Below are 15940 nucleotides of genomic sequence, written 5' to 3'. Positions count from 1 at the left end.
TTCTATCAAAACGTTTCTGAGCGTACTTTATCTGGAAGCAGCGAGAGTGAATTGATAAGTTTTATTTATGGAACGTTGACCGTTATGGAATGTTCTTGAAATTGAACACATATTCTTATATACACCGCACATACAAGGGTGAGCACAATCAGACTGTTTAATATAATTATATTTGGGATTAAAAAATTTATATATTAGGGTTTGTTCTGCTTCATATTATAAGGTTCCAATTTTCCAATAAAGATGTTAAGTGACTTCGAGCTTTGAGCGTTTCACTTCACAACTGATAGCAGTAGAAGAGCGATTTGGCTACGAAATTGTTTTCCTAATCTTTTCTCGAGTATAGACTATAATTCCAGAATCAGATCTCAATTTATTATAATCTAAGTGAATGGGAATTAATAACAAGTTGATTATCGCTCAGCACATTAGAGTTTTGCTTGAAGAATCCTCATGATACTGATGTGAATTTGAATTTACTGCATGTACCTGGTATTTATAAAACCCTAGCTTTGTCTGGTTCTGATTTTGAAACGTGAATCACACTATAGTTCAACAAGCAATAAAACTGATATATTTCCTGATATATTTGGCATGTAAATTTTGTAATCTTTATAAAAGTGTTTTCATGATCATATTTGATTTTGTCTATTCTTATCGAATTTGGGGAGAGAAATACTTGAGGGTTCATCCTATTGATTTTCTCCAGTACTTAATTTGCAAATTTTCAGGTGCCGGAACTCAGGCTGGCCCGACTACCGGGGGGTACGGAATACCCCCCATGGGAAGGGTGATCGGGGGTGCACCCCCGGAAAGTTTTTCTAAATTTATGGTTAAAAACCCAGTTTTAAGTCTGTTTTCAAATATTTTAATTTTCAATCAAGTTCAACGTGAAACAAATACAGATTTAATCAAATTAAATGGTAAAGGGTAATACTTTCAATTGCCAGAACCTCAAGAAGGGAGATAAATGAGAATGAAAACAAACTTCAAAGATGAACTATACTATTTTTATTTGTGTCTACAATATTATTACAAAACATTTTGTGTATTGATACAACAACTACGATACATTCCGGTCGCCCTGGGAGGTGCTGGAACGCCGTTCCGTTGCGTTCTGGCAGAAATGAAGCACTGATTTTCTCTCTCTATCATCAATTATTTGATATTGTGATTGTGGAGTGTTATAAATTAATTACGCTCTTTGAGAAACTGATAATCGTCTATGCTGGATTCGAGCAATTTTAATATTCAAAAGCTGATAGATTATAAAATAATAGAGAAGTTTAGCTGTACAGTGCACACATGAGCAACTCTATCATCTGCTTGTCTGCTTGTTGCCTAATGAATTATATAACCTCACTTTTTATTACGCTTCTGTCACCCTCGTTTCATGTGCTTTGATCAGAATAAATTTTAATTCTTCAATTGATTATTCACCATGAGTATATCAGATGAACTTGTAAGTATTGTTTAATTAATAAAACGATGTAATTTTCTATTTTTTGTCCATTTTATGAAAGCCTGTTTTACATGAATTAGTAGTCAAATGGCTTATCTGTTTTGGATTAAAATGTTGTTTTTAAAATTTTTTGGGGGAACCGTTCTGCATCGTGTTTATACTAGTAGCTCTGTGAACAGTAGACCTCACGCAGTATTCTCATCCACAAGTACCTGATTGAAACTATAGACCTTATTGACCGAGCGAAGTGAGGTCTAAGATTCAAGTCGACGGTTTGGCATTTCTCTTAATGTTTAAATGTTTATATGTTGCGCATTTACGGTGAAACACAGTAATAGATTTTCATGAAATTTGACAGGTATGTTCCTTTTTAAATTTTGCGTCGACGTATATACAAGGCTCTTGGAAATTTTGCATTTAAAGGATAATATGAAAGGAAAAAGGAGCCTCCTTCATACGCCAATATTAAGAGTAGAAATCAGATTATAGAATATTATTTATCATAAATCAGCTGACAAGTGATTACACAGATGTGTGGAGAAGCCGGTCTATTGCTGTATTTCCACTAGTAGTTCTTTGAACAGTAGACCTCACGCAGTATTCTCATCCACAAGTACCTGATTGAAACTATAGACCTTATTGACCGAGCGAAGTGAGGTCTAAGATTCAAGTCGACGGTTTGGCATTTCTCTTAATGTTTATATGTTGCGCATTTACGGTGAAGCGCGTTAATAGATTTTCATGAAATTTGACAGGTTTGTTCCTTTTCTAATTGCGCGACGACGTATATACAAGGTTTTTAGAACTTTGCATTTCAAGGATAATATAAAAGGAAAAATGAGCCTCCTTCATACGCCAATATTAGAGTAAAAATCAGACTATAGTATTATTCATCATAAATCAGCTGACAAGTGATTACACAGATGTGTTATTTGATAGTCTTTTCTTTTCTTTAGGGCCACTTTTAATATTAATAAAACTATAAATCTGAGTACCCTTTGGGTTATTTGATATTTTGATTTACCATCGATCATTTCATTATCGATAGTACAGATTCGGGAACTGTAACCTACTAATTTTTTTTTGTTTCTTTAGAAAGAAAAAAATACCAAGCACTAAAATACTAGAAGACATGCATTCTAGGTACCTTGAAAAATATTATATAGTTGTGATATGTGATGATTAGCTTCAAGATCCTCCACATGATATAGAGTAGAGGTTGGCCGGTTGGTTGGACTGAAGCCTCTCTTTTGACCAAGCTATGAGACAAAACAACTCATAATAAAAACAAATTACAGATTTTTGGCCCCTCTTTCAGACTGGAGTCTTTAGAAATATGCTAGATCACATATGATGTATAAGGTCTAATTTACACAGTACGGATGTCGGTCCAATTCTTGGCGCGAAAATTTGTCTTTCCTATGTAAACATAATTATGATCCTATACACGCAGAAGAGATGTGTTGAAAGCAAATGAGCGCCAGCGTCACGTCTCTTCTGTTCTGTGTGCATTGGACCGTATGTTTACATGAAAGATACGTGGGAGAGCAATAGTCCACTCTACAGTAACTATAACAATTTTGCCATTTGAAAGCAAAACCCAACCTCCCGACTCTTTTACTTTAAAAAACAATAAACATAACAATAATAACTATATGGGTACCGTAATAAAGTTACTGTAGTCCACTCCAAGTTTTTGCCTGACGTTTGTTCTGTGTGACTTGGGCCTTATTTATAATTTTCTTACATACTTGACAGTAAACTTACCATTTAAAGATAACTAGCAATAACAAGAACAAAATTTAACAATAACTAGTAGTTCTGTGAACAGTAGACCTCACGCAGTATTCTCATCCACAAGTACCTGATGTCAACTGTTTTACTTAAATGTTACATAAGAAAATCAGTTCACGTTTGAATTTGTTTTCCATAATTTATTAATATTTATGTTAATTTAAACAATGAATAGAATAATATTTCTATTCCAGAATTTATATAATATTCATCCAGTTCCGTGATAATCTTTCCATCTAATGAAAATTAATTTTTTTCAATCAAAAATATTATAATTTCTTCAGCATTATTTAGTTCATTTGATTATTTTTAATCACATTTTAAATTAGTTTTTTCGAATGTGAGAATATTGATACTGATGGACACGCATAATAATACCATGACTGCAAAACAAAATATTGAAACCAAAGACCTTAAAGCTGCGATTAGACCAAATTTATTAACAAAATGTTAATAACTCAATCTTTATAGATTATATTAGATTGAACATAACTTATCATACACATGATGAACATGTGTGTTTGTCAACTTGCGTTCAATCTAATAGAATCTATAAGGATTAAGTTATTAACATTTTGTTAATAACTTTGGTGTAAACCCAGCTAAAAGATGCATACCTCTTCAAGGTCTTTGATTGAAACTTACTATAGACCTTATACAAATACATTAACAGACTGGCTTCTCCACACATATGTATAATCACTTTTCAGCTGATTTATGATGAATAATTCTATAGTCTGATTTTTACTCTAATATTGACGTATGAAGGAGGCTCCTTTTTCCTTTATATTATCCTTGAAATGCAAAATTTCCAAAAACCTTGTATATACGTCGACGCGCAATTTAAAAAGGAACATACCTGTCAAATTTCATGAAAATCTATTACCGCGTTTCGCCGTAAATGCGCAACATATAAACGTATAAACATTCAAACATCTAAACATTATTAAGAGAAATGCCAAACCGTCGACTTGAATCTTAGACCTCACTTCGTTCGGTCAAATATTCAGTTTCAGTGATTGAACGCATGAAACTAGATTAATTTTAATGAATATTCGATATATTATTTAGATACTGCTCATGATATATTATTGAAGCTCAGTGTTTTATCAGGTGAAGCTTTCTTTTAATGCTCTTCTAGATTTACAATTCTACAACTAAAACCCTTATTATACTGAGCCACTCTGAAGCGCAAGTCAACGACAATTTAGACGCTCCAGTCAAGCAGACCATTGAGTGGAACGGCGCTTATTTTACAGAGCTTCTGCAGTCGTGTACCTTTGGAAAGTCGGCCATTCGAGCGCGCACCTGTGCTACAAGGCTATACGACAGGGAATGAGCCAAGCCAACCATTATTTCTTATGAGGGGCAGTGCTCTGTTTCTCAGGGGGTAGTGCTTTTCGCAGATGACACCACCTTGATTTCCAGAGGTGTCACTGTGGAACAGACAAGGGAAGGGAATCACCATGTGCACCAAGTTTGCAGGAAACTGCAACTGTCGAGAGTGTTGTACCTCCTCAGAAAACTAAGATATGTGGTGAATCAACTCAGTCTTATCATGGCCTATCATTCACTGTTTCACAACCACATCATCTAAGGCCTGCTCCTGTGGGGTAACGCACCAGCTGTCCACGATGTGCTGCTGAAGAAGGTTCTGACGATAATGTCATTTTCCTGCCTCAGGGATCACTGCAGGCTACTGTTCTGGTGTACAGACAATATGTATTGTGCTTACTGATGTATATCAAGAGGAATAAGGTGTGATATACACAGCCACAGCACGAATAACCATGCAGGTTATTTCACTGTAATTGTAAAATTCAGACACTGCCTATCCTTGGCAACGACCTCAAGTATCAAGTATGAGGGGTATAAAAGCTGGACCTCAGCGACATTTTAGACGCTAGGTGATAAATCAATGCCCATCATTTTTACACCAGATTTCAAACTGTTTTAACTTTATCTATAATTATCGTACGATGTATACCTTTTGTCATCCATTTCAATTTATAATACAACTAGTAAATTATATTATAATATTCTGCGATTTTTGTCGTTCCAGGGTGTAAACGAACTGTTAGCTGGTGGATCACTTCTGACAAGGCCAGCTGAGGAGTTTGAAAATGACGTAAGCTCTCTTTGATATTTTTTCTAGTTTTTAAATTTTACCCATATCAAGTTTCAACACTGAAATGACGACTTGCAGACTATGGCCCAGTTGCACAAAAGTATGTTAAATTTCAATCATGACACGATAACAAATAAGAAAAGCCTTCTTTTAAAGTCTTCACTAATTGGTTGGCTCTAGTGACATCTAATCATGATTTGAATTTGAATTTATTACTCTTTGCATGTACAACAATAAAATTGTTTGGCAATCGTCACATATTACAAAACAAAAAAAATCAACAAAAAGTCATTCATGTCATAAAAACACTTATCAGCCAGCCAGTCCTTCAATTTTTTCTTGAGCTGCACTCTATTGTCAATGTCCTTAAGATGGTGCGGCAGGGAGTTGATCATTTTTTGGCTCATGTGAATTGGATTTTTCTCGTAGAACGATGTCCTATGTTGTTGTATACGATAGGTGTTCCTTAAGCGCGTATTATTATTGTGTAGGTCAGCCCCTCTTGTCCACGTCGATGCATGCTTGAGAACAAATGCTACAGACTCCAGAATATACAGACAAGGTAGTGTGAGCGTCCCTGTTGATCGGAATAATTCTCTACATGGAGTTCCAGGCGGTTTTTTGAGCATTATTCTAATTAATCTCATCTGTGCTCTGAATACCCTGATAATTTCCGGTGACTTGCCTCAAAAGAGTAATCCGTAGGTAAGAAGAGGCTGAAAGTATCCATAGTATGCGGAGAAGACTATCTGCTGATGCATTGTTCTTGCTAGTGTAGCAATTGCGAATGTGGCCTTACTGAGTCGTTTAATCAGTTCGTCGATGTGATCATTCCATCTCAAACCAGAATCCATTTTCAAACCCAGGAAGCTGCAGACATTTGCTGGTTTGACCTGTTTTAAGTCCATCTCGAAGTAGAAGGTGTCAGGAGCGTTGAAATGATTTATGGAGAAACTGAGATAGCATGTCTTTTCAATATTCACCTTGATTATATTTGCTTCACACCAATTCCGAATGCTCTCTACCACCTGTTCTCCCCCACTCTGCATCTCCTGGATAGTATCACCTATGATGAGAAAGTTGGCATCATCGGCGAACAATACACTACTGGCTCCTGGTATATTACTAGGTGGATCGTTGATGAATAAGGAGAATAATATAGGTGCAATTATTGTTCCCTGTGGTACTCCTCTCTTCAATTTACTGCAATTGGATCTGTATTTATAATTTTCCACATTCCGGTTTTTTGCTTCAATTTCGACCACCTGTGATCTGCCTGTTATGAACGATCTCATCCAATCAAATACAGATCCTCTGAATCGATAGTGATAAATTTTTTCCATCAAGATATCGTGATCAAGACTATCGAAAGCTTTTTTCAGATCGATGAATAAACCTAAAGACTTCTTATTGTTAGGGCGTCATAAATTTTGAACAGAAACTCATTAACAGCATCAGTAGTGGATTTTCCTGGCTGAAATCCAAATTGGCATGGTAAAAAGATTCTATTTGATTTCAGGTGCCTGGATATTGTTATTTCTGCTAATTTTTCAAATAACTTGGAGAAGCAGCTTGTTATTTGTATAGGACGGAAGTTACAAACATCTTCTGTTGATCCCTTTTTATGAATAGGAATCACCCGTCCAAGTTTCAGTTGATGAGGGAAGGTACCTGAGCTGAATGATATGTTTATTTATTTATTTATTTATTTATTCGTTGATATAATTACAAATCATATGAATATGATCGGGATAGAACAACAGGCATAGCCCAAAACTATTCTGTTCCCAAATGTTGATAAATAATGAAATGTCCGAAAAAATAGGTTATGTTCTTACTGAGGAAATTTAAAGTTCAAAGTTCTGTCCAAGAATATATATTAGCTAGAAATTTTGAATTTAGAATGATTAAAATACCAAAATATAGTCAAATTTTGCACTTAATATCACCGCACTTTGAATAAATTACGTTATTTCAGAAAATTTTGAAGCCAAAAATATACACACAACTTTTAACTAGGCACAGCTGTTTTTTATCAACCTTGTTATTGGAGCAATGATTGGGTTAAAGCATTCCTTCATTATTCTACTTGGTATATCATCCAATCCGCTTGTCATTTTGCTCTTCAATTGTTGCACGACATCAAGTACCTCGAGTTCCGTTAATACAGGGAATCGTTCCAATACATTTCCGACATGGCACACGTTTCCTAGCTGCTCTTTAAAAGAAGAAGTTGTGTTGAATTGAATATCGGTAGCATTTATGAAGTACTTATTACATCTTTCGGTTATATCATGAATAGAGTTCAATCTTATTGCATTTACTGCTGTTGGGTACGACGGGTACGACTTCTTCACAGTATTGACTTCCGTTTCCATTTTAATTATTTTCCATACTGATTTGGCATTATTCTTGGACGAGTTTCATCTATGATGAAAATCTAACAGGCATTTGTGCATCCAGGACTAAAATAGATAATTATGAAAAATATGAAATATTTACTGGAGCATTTGGTTCTCAAGTGAATCGAAAAATTCGAAAGCATGCCCCAGTCCGTTAGTAAATATTCCATATTATTTTTGACAATGATTTTATTTTGCAAGTCATTATTTCAATGTGAATTTGAAACTTAATGAAATATATTTATAGGCAATGCAATATTTTTATGATTTTGTGCATACATTGAATAGGCCGGTATTCGTGATGTTTTCATTCTAAATTTTTTCATTCGTCACGAATACCGGCCTATTTAATGTATGCACATAAAAATATTGCATTGCCTATATTAATAGCCTCATCTATTCCATTTCCTCATTCATAACTAACAAACTTAGGTAGGTTACTCAAGTTACTAACAAAATGATATTTATTGATAAGAAAAAGTCTTTAAATTCTTACTAGCTTTCTTGTCAAAGCACCGTGTTATTGTATTTTAATTTCTCTGATTTCCAATTAATTTCTGCTCTGAAAAAATAAAATTGGGTCTATATAGGCCTAAGTGGTCAAATATTACCATACGGCAAATGTGTGAACACTCTCATAAAAACCAATAGTACACTCATCTTCTGCTCAGCAGAGCTCAAATTCATTGGAAAGAATAATCAATTTAATATTTTCCCTAGTGTAATAATTGTTCTATCTATAAGTAGTCAATATTCTGATTTTCGTCAATACTTGATTATATGTTATGGATATAGTTATTAGATTATAGTTAGTTCTATAGGTAGTCAATATTCTGATTTTCGTCAATACTTGATACTATGTTATGGATATAGTTAGTAGTGTTAATAAGAAGAAAAAAAGTGGAACGAATTTTAACTAGCCTAATGAAATCAATAAAAGATAAAAAGCTGTAACCACTCCGTAGACATAATACCAAGTTTAAGTTTTGGTGTGTGTGTGTGTGTGTTTGTGTATGTGGGTGCGTGTGAAAGTGTGCATGAATAATGCTAAATTGATACAATGATTTAGTAAAGTGTCCCCACACAGAGTAGCCCTTGAGGAACGTAAATTAGAAAATAGTTGGAATTGTTTTTTTTGGATGTATTTGTTATTTATTTTTAGAAAGATTTCAATTGGAAAAAATATTATTGCTATTGTATTTCTACTTTTGCAGCAAACAGTTGAAGCGATGTGGGCCATGAAAGCGTTCGAGCACGCTGAAGTTTATTTCAATGTAAGTTATTTGAATGATTTCTTTAGCCTATTTTCTCCACAATGCAATGTACATTACTTCAAGTACAGAGAGTGGCAGAAATAGCTTACCAATCGCCACCGTCATAACTCAGCGCTAGTGTTAGTTAACGGGATCTGACTGGTTCCAAATTGCAGGTCTAATCTAGCAATTTTTAATGATAAGATGGCGTCGTGGAACTGTGAACATCGTGCATTCGTCATCGAATGTTATAGGAAAATGATGATTTGAAAACAAAGATTATTTCGTCTGTACTTCAGGAGAAGTCAACAGGGTGCAAACAATTCTAACATTGTTCAGCTATGAAAACCCACCTCTAGGTATAAAGTAGGAGTAGGTGGTCAAACCAAAAAACGTAGAGACAGTTCGAGCATCAATGCTTCAAAGTCCTCTACGTTCCATTAAGTTTAGATTTAGCCTTTGGTTGCAATTCGTTACATTACCAGTCCTGGTTATTATGATGTTTTCTTTAATTGTACAATCTAACAAACTGAAAGCTGTGAATAAGAGTAATGAAGAAAATAATTGAAGAAGTAATTTTAAAAAAGACTTTCTGGTACACTTTATACTTCTATTACATTTTTTGAAACATGAATAATTGGTGTTGAGTTTTGTCAATTATAGCCTCTATTCTAGTCTTTCAACTACAGTAAATAATAATATGTATCTTTTTCAATACCCTTTAAATTCTAATTTCGAATCAGCTATAGCAATTATACTAGGCTACTAACCACATAGTTTTTTTGCTACCAAATATTTATCCACTTTTTCTTTACAGGGCTATTACAATCATTGTTTTTAATTTGAAAATATTTTATGCATTAATAAAATATGAAGACGGTACTGAATGATTCTTATGTCATTTCAATACCAAATATATATATTTATTACTGAGCAATATTGAAAAATTATCATTGAATAATCAATGATAATTGATTGATCGACTGTTGATTGATAATAGCCTATATCTATTACCGAGCAATATTGAAAAAACTGAATAATACATCCATGAATAATAAATGATAATTGATTGATTGATTGTTGTTCGATGATTGAATGTAAAATCAATGTTTCTATCATAAATAATAATAATGTTTCTATCATTTATAATAATTTTTATCAATATGATTAAATTTCCACATTTTATCTACATCAATGGCAATATTATTTTAATAATATTCGTATGGCTTTTGTTGGTGGGGAGTCCATAACGGAAATTCCACTTTAAGTCTACAATTCAAGCCGTCAATGGGACTCATGACTGTTATCAGTCAGGACCGACAATTTAACGTGCCCATCCGATATCACGGGAGTGCAATCAGTATTCTGTTGCATCAACTAAGATAATAAATTTCCGTATTGATTTGTGTTACCGGTACATTTAATTAGGTTGAGTATTATTATCCATTGACTTAAATTATGGTAACCTATTTTTCGCCCCACTTGGATGTAATGAGCTGGTTTATATATGCCGTGTGTCATATGGAGGCCGAAAGTGATTGTTTTCTGACCAGGCCGGTAAAATTTTTACGGCCCTAGGGCTGTAAAATAACCTTGAAGTCAGCTGATTCTGATTTGATGTGAACATGCTTACAAAATAGTTTATGAAACGGAATCAGTTTATGCTTCTAGAATTGAATAAAGTATTTTGCAATAAGATACTGTCATTTTATTTGGATGAATGAAATAGAAATAAGATATTATAAACTATTCAAATTCAATTTTTAGAGTATAATAGAATCTAACCTCAAATCTCATAGTACTTTGTTTATCACTAAACCTGGTGGATAATTTTGGAACTACTTGGGCAATATCCATGGTGCTGAACGATTTACAAATAGTTTATGAAACGGAATCAGTTTATGCTTCTAGAATTGAATAAAGTATTCTGCAATAATATAGCCTACTATCATTTTATTTGGATGAATGAAATACAGATAAGATATATTATTATTTAAACTATTCAAATTCGATTTTCAGAGTAGGATAGAACTTCTAACCTAAACTTCCTAAGTCGATTACAACAAGCATTGTTGACGTTGACATTCAGATTGGCCAAATTTCAAGTGTGCTAAAACATCTGATCAAAAAACTTTTCATTATTTGTGTTTATAATTCAATAATTAAAACATTTATAATAATATCATCTAATTGTCATTTGAAAGAATAAAAAAGTATAAACTCAACCTCCCACATAATTGAACATAATCTTTTAGGTTATTTAGACAAATCAGAATAAAAAATAAAAATACTTGGACAATTTATTTCCTGATATTCAGATTACCTCAGATTTGCTAGAGCTATGACTTTCCACTTTTGCTTTCTGAAGTGCTTAATGAACAATTATTCTCATATAATATTGTTTATTTTTCTGTGTGGCGAAAAATAGCGTTCGCGCCTACGGCCTCGGACTTGAAAACCGATTTCGAGCCGGAAAAGTCTCATTTTCGGCCCTAGGTGCGAAATATACTGTTTTGTCAAATCGCTGTTAGTCATGGATTTTTCCTACTTGTTTACTCAGGTAAAATCAATTCACAAATTACTAATTGGAAATTATAATGCAAAGTATCGATAAACTCTGTTTTGATTATGAACTTGTATTTTTACTATATAAGAAATATTGATAATTTTTTGCAGATTCTATGTTCGGTTGACCCTAAAATACTACGTTTGACGCCTCATGACGATTCTATCTATAAGACATTCAGAGAGCATTTTCCAGAACTGAAAATTGAGAACATCGACGAAAATGAGATGAAGAGTAAAGAAGGCAAAGATGTAAGTTGAAATAGTTATTTGTGCAACTAGTGCGCAAAGTGACAGTTTGCTGCACCGAAAGAAACGTTTACGCACGAGCCGTAGGCGAGTGCGGAATATTGGTTTCTTGAGTGCAGCAAACGAACTTTGCGCACGTATTTCACATTAAATTTTTCCTACAGTTACCATTGAATATGAAAAGTGGGTAATTATGGGTAAAATTCCCTGAAATCCATCAAATGTTTTTTGTGTAATTTTATTATTAATAAAAACCTGAATTTATTTAAAATTGAATAATAATAATTAAATTAATTAAGGCACATAATAAATAGGCAACGCCGTTCTCCACTGCCATATTATAAAGTGGACCACAGTCAGTGTTACCAACTTAATTTTGATTTTCCTGCACTGGTGCTCCATATAACCTACTAACTATTTTGTGTTGTCATGCTGCAAATCTGGAGTACGCAAAGTAATACTTTGCGCACTAGTGCAGAAAAGTAATTCTTTGCGGCCTGCAATCAGTGCAGAAATGGTCACTTTTCATGGTATCTGTAGGAAAAACTAATTTTCCACTCTCACTTATTTCATCTTCTCTAAATGGCCTGTTGAGTTTTCATCCATAAATACCAGGATTGATTCAGTTTAGATTTATCAAACTTTGTCAATATAATTTGAGCATAGTGAATTTTTAATAGCTCAGTGATTAGGAATTGTTTGAAGTAATTACTTTTCAATAAGTTACATTGATCATCAGAATCATCAACGTAATCAGGAAACAAAAATCAGGTGAAATTAATATATTTATACTATAAACTCATAAACTATTTCTCTCCTCGATTTAAATAAATAACATAATCCTATTAAAAAATATTCCAAGATTCATTTTTCTATTAATTCAATCAGGAACGAATTTTCAACTTATCATTGGTTTCTTGTTCCCTATCTACTTGTATCAGGTTTTTCAATGGAAAATCTACTATGCATCTATCAATTTTTACTTAAAATGGAAGTTTTTAAATAATTCTTAAAGGCTCCATTCAAGTTTTTGAAACTTGAAGTTTTTTCAAGGTCTTCAAGGCTCCATTGCATTTTTTTATTTGAATAGGTAGAGTGTTTCCAACTCGAATTGTATTCCTTGTGCTCAATTAAATTATTTCATGCTTTCGAAAGTTGATAACGTATGCAGTTTTATATATTTGGAATAGAATTCACTAAACAATTGTAATTGGTAGGCTATATTAGCTAATAGCTCGAAATTTAATAATTTTTGAGGAATCACTCATCCGGTTTGAACTATTTTCTTGTTTTTTTCTTTTATTATTAATTTGATACGACGATCGGATGGAATAAGTTACATATTGTCAACTTGACAAATAATAATATAATTAAGATATTTTTAATTCATTTGCGAACGTAACAATTTTTTTATCATTATAGAGATTTTTTTTAATTGTATTATGGAGAAACATCTCTATAACATGTCTGAATCAAGCACAAGCACATAACTTTCCTACAAACTTGATTGTAAATTCTGTTTTGATCAATAATTTGTGTTTAGATAATAATCGTAATGCTAATATAACAAACCTTCTAGCATGAATGGCAATAAAGTTATGTAATTAAACCTTAAAGACTATGTAACTAATCGTCATAAATCGTTGCAATAATCTGTTTAATTATACTACCTAGTAATAATTTCTTTGAATAAAAATAAGTTTCATCTAGGGAAGTTTATTTGAAAAAAATCCGTACTAAGATTGCTGGAAAGGGATTTTCAACTGAAATCTCTAAAATGATTGATTGTAATTTGTTTTATTATTATTTTTAGAAATGGAGACCATTTTGTGAGCAGTTCAAAGACGTTGTTGAAGACTACAGTTTCGGCACTCTCCTGAGAATCGACTCGACCGGGGATTACTCCGAGAAAAACTCCACTCTCGTACCTAGAATACAGTTCTATGCCATTGAGTTGGCCAGAAACCGGGAAGGCCATAATGATGTTGTCAGATCTAAATACAAACCATCCAAAACTGCTTCGTAGTTGTAATCAAGTAGACACTTTCTGTATCAAATTTCCTATTAAATCATATTTGTAATCAAAATTTGTTTTCTGTTTAAAAATCCCTATTGGATCGCATATGTTTACAAAAATCATAGCCTAGTAAATGAAAACAAAATAACAGGGCTTTGCGCAACAAAGAGCCAGAGATAGCAAAATCTTTGCAGGGTGTTAATGTACACATTTCGTAGTCTGGTACCACAAAGTCCCCATCGTCTGGGCCCTCCTTGACCGAAGTTTGAAACTGCAAGGGTTCCTTAAATCGAGTATAATATCTCTGTTTAAAAATCAGGATTTTGAGCCGAATTTGTTTTATTCTTCCAAGGATGAATAGATCTACAATTATTAATTTCCTCTAAAATTGAATGGTATAAAGTATTGCGCAGTAGCAGTTGGGACATCAATCAGTCCTATAAGTTCAATATAAAAAATCTGGTGTGGCGCACTCACACAACTTTCCTTGCCGTTATGAAAATTGATCACCTGACGCTAGTGTACACGCGCATCTCAAGTCTACTATTCAAAGATCTGCCAGCTGGTGACAGGACAATAGCGCTGGAGACACACGAAGTCTGCTATCTCTTCATAGTGAATGATTTAATAGAATCAACAGTTGCCAACAGTTTGCATTATTGAATAAACACATTTTCTCGGATTTCGAACTTATTTTCAATTTTAGGTGGAAATGTCAGTGAACATTAATTGTAGATATTTTTATGCTCAATCTTTTCCACTTGAAATTTTTTGTTTAAATTGTATCCAGTCCCTGGCAATGGCATAGTTCCACCGTTTGCAACCAGAGTCGCTTGAATCGTTTCCACAACCAACTGATGAATATATGCGCTCGATACATAGATATATGATTTACAGTGTTGCCGTATTGTCTCATCACAGTCTTGTAAACAAACGGCGTTTGGTTCTTCTTGCTCCCTATTCATAATAATATATAATTTATTGTGCTTGGCAACTGTCCAAGTGTAGTTGGACATCTTATTTACATAGCCTACTATCGCCTCTCTCCCTTCCTTTTCTTTTTGTCCATAATATAAAATGATTCTCCCTTCTGTCTCACCTGTAGGCTTACCAAATAATTCAAAATATTACAGTAAGAGCTATTTCATTATTACATTTCATTTTTTAAAATAAAAAGTAAGTTGAAGTCTCATACATATGAGATACTTTATTCATCAAATGTAATAAGCCTTGGTATTTCTCAAACTGAGGATTGTTAATTTTTGGTTAATTTTAATGAGTTGTATGTGGTTATGAAAAATGTATTGATTACAAAGTTAGGTGGAAAGAAGGCCACATACATAAGTTGAAGTCTAATACATATGAAATACTTTATTCATCAAATGTAATAAGCTTAAGTATGTAATCAGTTTGTAATAAGCTGAAATAATCAAATGTAATAAGCTTAAGCTTGTAATCAAGCCGTAATAAGTCTTAGTATTTCTCAAACTGAGAAATTGTTAATTTTAATGAGTTGTACGTGGTTATGAAAAATGTATTGATTACAAAGTTTGGTGGAAAGAAGGCCACATATTGTAGTGCGACCATAATTATAATATACTATTATTAGGTGTCTAATCACATCCAGTTAATCTTTGTAATCAATCCTTTATCCTGTTCTATTCTCAATTTACAGTCAAGAATTATATTAAATTGTAACTTCTGTGTAGCTGCAAAGTAACTTTAAGCTGCAAAGTAGCATGGAATTAATTATATTTAGTGCTGTCTCTTTATAAAATTTGCAATTTATTATTTTTGCAAATCTTGTTTTGTTATGTGGATAGTAATAGAATAACTTTTTTATTTGATTACGTGACGAAATTAGGACATTAATGTCCACTCTACCACTTAACCACATAATAATGGCAGAGGATTGTACATTTTTCATCAAATCTATAATTCTAATTTCTTGGATCTTCATGGAGGTACCAACTTTATAATTCCCCCTAGTAAAACTAGCTGAGAATTAAAATGAAACCAACTTTATAATTCCCTCTAGTAAAACTAGCTACACACGTTTCAAGACACTCC

At 33.2% G+C, this 15940-nt stretch overlaps 1 protein-coding gene across 1 annotated transcript; it reads left to right on the top strand.

Moving 5' to 3' along the window:
• Nucleotides 1-1309: 1309 nt before the first annotated feature.
• Nucleotides 1310-13940, top strand: LOC111054582 (protein PBDC1). The gene is made up of 5 exons (XM_039426047.1): nucleotides 1310-1462; nucleotides 5319-5384; nucleotides 9001-9060; nucleotides 11716-11856; nucleotides 13667-13940. Exons 1-5 carry the CDS (start codon nucleotides 1442-1444, stop codon nucleotides 13877-13879), a joined length of 501 nt encoding a protein of 166 aa, XP_039281981.1. The 5' UTR covers nucleotides 1310-1441; the 3' UTR covers nucleotides 13880-13940.
• Nucleotides 13941-15940: the final 2000 nt, after the last annotated feature.

Source organism: Nilaparvata lugens, chromosome 4, assembly GCF_014356525.2.
Source record: "Nilaparvata lugens isolate BPH chromosome 4, ASM1435652v1, whole genome shotgun sequence".
In the NCBI taxonomy this organism is placed as follows: Eukaryota; Metazoa; Arthropoda; class Insecta; order Hemiptera; family Delphacidae; genus Nilaparvata; species Nilaparvata lugens.
The sequence above is the reverse complement of the archived record's forward strand: the minus strand, read 5'-3'. Positions and strand labels throughout refer to the sequence as shown.